Source organism: Hyaena hyaena, unplaced genomic scaffold (assembly GCF_003009895.1).
Source record: "Hyaena hyaena isolate Hyena2069 unplaced genomic scaffold, ASM300989v1 scaffold_1148, whole genome shotgun sequence".
Taxonomy (NCBI): Eukaryota; Metazoa; Chordata; class Mammalia; order Carnivora; family Hyaenidae; genus Hyaena; species Hyaena hyaena.
This window is the reverse complement of record NW_024081782.1, coordinates 376,354-380,745: the sequence shown is the minus strand read 5'-3', so window position 1 is coordinate 380,745 and position 4,392 is coordinate 376,354. Positions and strand designations below refer to the sequence as shown.

Here is a 4,392-nt window from a genome sequence, read left to right as displayed (position 1 = left end):
GCAGCAGCTGTGAAGGGAGGTGGATTTTGCTTATTTGGGAGTGTAACTTCCAGTTAGACCAGCTCACCTAGTATTGGTTCTTGCCCCACTGAATAAATCCAGATGGTAGCACATGCTCTTGGGGTTGCTTTTTCCCTTCCACTCCCTCTCAGGGTCTTGAAACTCAATCTACCTGGCCACCACCTCATTGGTACCTGTTTCTATTTTCCGAAGCAGTGCTGCCTCTTAGCCAGGTCTAGGAGATACTGGCCTTTGACTCCTGATACTGGGTGGCACGCATACTGCCGGTTTCTGCTTTGTGAACTTTGTTGCTTTAGTTCCTCAATCTGTTAAGTAAGTTCCTCAATCTGTTAAGTAAACCATAGCACTTCTTTGTGCCTTTTGACAACAGCACCATTTGACAACCCTGGATCTCATGAAGTTCACCGTACCGTATATGTGTGTATGTGCGCGCGTGTGAAAGCACTTAAAATAGACAACAATAATAACAGAAATCCCAAATCACATATTACTAAGTAGTCTATATGCAACTGATAGGCCCCTATTTCCCAAACTTGCATGTAGAATCTCAGGAAACAATTGGTAAAACACATCCCCAGGCCTAGCCCAGTAAATATATTATTCTGGACATGTAATTTAACAAATACCACAGGTAATCCTTCTCATCAGGCAAATTTAGAAACACTAGATCCTTAACTTGCATCCTCAGAGCCTCAGAGCCGGACAGAACCGGAAAGTTCAGCTGGGAGCCATGGGAGACTGGTAAGCCTGGTAGCATATGGTTCCTTCCATCAGGGTAGGAACTTCCTAGGAGTCAACTGTAAGTAGGAATAAACATTGAAAAGTCTTTAGAGCTTGAGACCGAAGCAGGAATTTGGGATCTATTTACCATTTCTACACCAAGAATGGTTTCAAACATACACCCCTTGGCTATAGATTCTATCCCAAATTTTGGGTTTTCAGAAGTGTTAGCTGGAAGTCATACAGTTCTTTGAAAGAAGTAACATCTGGATCCTGTGAGGACTGAATACTTTGCATCTATGCTATATTCATTTGGGGTACCTATCTTTTATTAGGTAAGGTTGTTTTCACTTAAATCAGCTCGATACCAGATCTATGTCAGATAACTGCTCCTGTAGTGCTAGCTATGTCCTTCTGGAGGCTTGAGAGAGGAGCAAAGAACTCTGGCACATATGCTCATGCCAAGTCTTTGGCCTTTTGTATCAACTCTAAGAGACAGAAGCATTATTCTCTCAATCTGAGGATACAGGGAAATCCACCATGTCTGAGAATTCTAAGAGAAGCTCACCAGAGCTGGTGACTCTTGATCCCACCACAGACACTATTTATTCACAGGGGACCACAATTTCCATTCCTCTTGCAATCTGTCAACTTGATGGGATAATATGAGGAACAAACAGAATTATACAAAAATTAGGCCTACAATTGAAGAAAACTCAAATAGTGGTCCATGACAGAGTTAAAACTGAGGGGGAAACATAATTATGAGGGAAAATGCCTCCATAGCTCTGAAAAATAGGTTTTTACCCTTTAAAAACTTATTTCTCTAAGAGAATTTTCTTCAACATAAAGGAAAGTGATGCTACTGATGCTTATTTGGTAAATAAGCTACATATTTAGGCATTCCGCCCCCCCCACCGCCCAATGGCTTTAGGAATGATTTCCTTCCCCCTGCAAAAAATGTTTACAGGTTGGGGCGCCCGGGTGGCGTAGTTGGTTAAGCGTCCGACTTTCGCTCGGGTCATGATCTCGCGGTTCATGGGTTCGAGCCCCGCGTCGGGCTCTGTGCTGACTGCCAGCTCAGAGCCTGGAGCCTGTTTCAGTCTGTGACTCCCTCTCTCTCTAACCCTCCCCTGCTCACGCTGTCTCTCTCTCTCTCTCTCCTAGAAATAAATAAAACATTTAAAAAAAAAAAAATGTTTACAGGTAAACCTTTCAAGGGTATGACAGTAAAGTGATGTAGAATGAGAAAAGCACTTTATTCAGTGCACACTGACAGTTTTTTCAGTTCCATTCATAATTAAAGTAAAAAAACCCTTCTGTTGAATATTTTTTATGAAAAAAATATTGAATTTCAAAACCCCTGAAGTTATTATTGAAAGCAATATTCCTTAAATGTGTTATGTACATATATACATATGTATGTATATATTTGAACCACTCAGAACAATTATATATGAACCACTCAAAAAAATTTTAAGGGCTATTCTTTTCTGTATTTAAAATTGTCCTTTCAAATACTTAGGAGTTCCACAGGTGGTGGCTTTAATGGAATTTTTCCCAGAGTAAATTTCTTTGACTGAAACTGCTCCAGTTCTTCTGCTGTTAGTTGATCCTTGGGTGTAAATAATACATTATCTGTTGTGGTGCTGCCATTTGAGACTGGGAGAGAGGTGGATATGCTATTATTTCCAAAGGTGTCACTGGATGACTTGGAAAAAGCAGTGTGAGAATGTGAGCCTAGACTACCAAAACCAGCTACAGAATTGCCACTTCCAAAGGCTGGAACTCCAGCAGAGGCTGCTGCTACGGAAGCTGGAAATCCTGAAAATCCAGGTGATCCAAAACCAGAAGCTGCAGGACTTTTAAAAGAAAATGAAGCAGCAGATGTGATTGCAGGTTTCCCAAATGCTGGAGTGGAAGTACTGATGGCAGAACTGGCAGATGATGTGGCTCCAAATGCTGGAGTATTCCCGAACACAGAAGGACTTCCAGAAGAAGGGGCAGAGGCAAAGCCAGGGCTTGTTTTAAAACTGAAATTCTGAGCATTAGCACTGCTGCTGTTATTCACTGGAAAACCTATGAAAACCAGAAAAAGGAGAAAATAACCTATGATAAGTCAGAAAATGTAGCCGTATTAACCATCCCTCCTTTTTTTATTTCTGCCATGTTTGAATGCTGAGAAGCTTATTGGAAGAAGTGAAATGAAGAGGTCAGAACAAACCCATTAAACCCTGTTGTCCCGTCTTTCTGCTGTACTGACCTCATTTGTACCATGATTATCCACATTCATGGATAACAGCTTTGAGAAACCTCTGGGATTAGGAGGTGGACTTTCACTTTCTGTCCCCCCGTACCCCAAGTAAATCAGCTACATCCATTATCAAGAAGTAACTCTTTCCTTAGCTATATTCTTTTATTCAAAAAAATATTTATTTATTTTGAGAGAAAGAGGGAGAGAAAGGTGGGGGGGGGAGTTCAGAGAGAGATGGAAAGAATCTCAAGCAGGCCATGCAATGTCAGTGCAGACCCTAACACAAGGACTCAATCTCACCAACGGTGAGATCATGACCTGAGCCGAAATCAAGAATCAGATGCTTAATTGACTGAATCACCCAGGCACACCAGCTATGTTCTTTTAAGCAAATACAAAGTGGTCACTTCATCTCAGTTTTCGCCTATATAAATGGAGTGATTCTCAAGCTGCTTCCAGCTCTCAACTAAGATGAATCTGATGAAATCATACTCTAATAATTGACATCTCTAGTTTTTTCCTAAATTTTCCCTGAATTGCCATTTTTTGCAAACTTTTTATGGGAGTTGAAACCCTCAGTCCTAATTTGACTTTTTATTGGTCTCTGAGAACCATTGCCTACCTGTGTCCTAATTTTAAAGAAATTTTCTTAAAAAAAAAAAAAAAGTGACATAGTATTGCCATACTATGTTGTTATACACAGTGAAAAGAAGGTCCTCAATGGTGGTGCTGCTACAATAGCTACTATGTATTCCCATAAAACTTTTGGAAAAACATTCCCAAAACACACTTTGAAAGCCTGAGTCATAGGGTCTTTCAAAAAACATTTGACCTCCATTTCACAAATGACTGATGAGCCAAATTCTTTGAAGCGCCATTATGGAAGGCAGTAGAATCTGCAACAGTGATTTAAAATGTCACTTAACACACCTTCAGACTTTATGATCTGAAGCCTCTAAAATCCTATGTTTCCAAAATGGATAAAGTCTTGCATCACTTTATCATTTACCTGGTGACCCAAATGTTACTCCTTGCATACTGCCAAATCCAAATGTCGGTGCTGCTTGATTTACTCCATCCTTTACAAATGAGAGCTATATATAAAAAAAAGTAGACAAATAATAAAGTAATTGATGAATAATTCTCAATTGTCTTTTATATACATTTCACAGCCATATTAAATTTTTATTTTTATTTATTTATTTATTTATTTTTTATTTATTTCTAGGAGAGAGAGAGAGAGAGACAGCGTGAGCAGGGGAGGGTCAGAGAGAGAGGGAGACACAGACTCCAAAACAAGCTCCAGGCTCTGAGCTGGCAGTCAGCACAGAGCCCGACGCGGGGCTCGAACCCACGAACCGCGAGATCATGACCTAAGCGAAAGTCGGACGCTTAAC

At 40.4% G+C, this 4,392-nt stretch overlaps 1 protein-coding gene across 3 annotated transcripts in view; it reads right to left on the bottom strand.

The window, feature by feature from the left end:
- Window positions 1-1,984: 1,984 nt before the first annotated feature.
- NUP42 (nucleoporin 42) overlaps window positions 1,985-4,392 on the bottom strand; it is an 18,258-nt gene continuing 15,850 nt past the window's right edge. The window contains exons 6-7 of one of the 3 annotated variants that reach the window (XM_039222508.1): window positions 4,005-4,089; window positions 1,985-2,820 (exon numbers count right to left, since the gene is read on the bottom strand). In XM_039222508.1, the coding sequence (XP_039078439.1) occupies window positions 2,255-2,820; window positions 4,005-4,089 (651 nt within the window). In that variant the 3' untranslated portion in view covers window positions 1,985-2,254. The remainder of the gene's footprint in view (window positions 2,821-4,004; window positions 4,090-4,392) is intronic. The other 2 variants (XM_039222510.1, XM_039222509.1) reach the window with 2 other exon arrangements.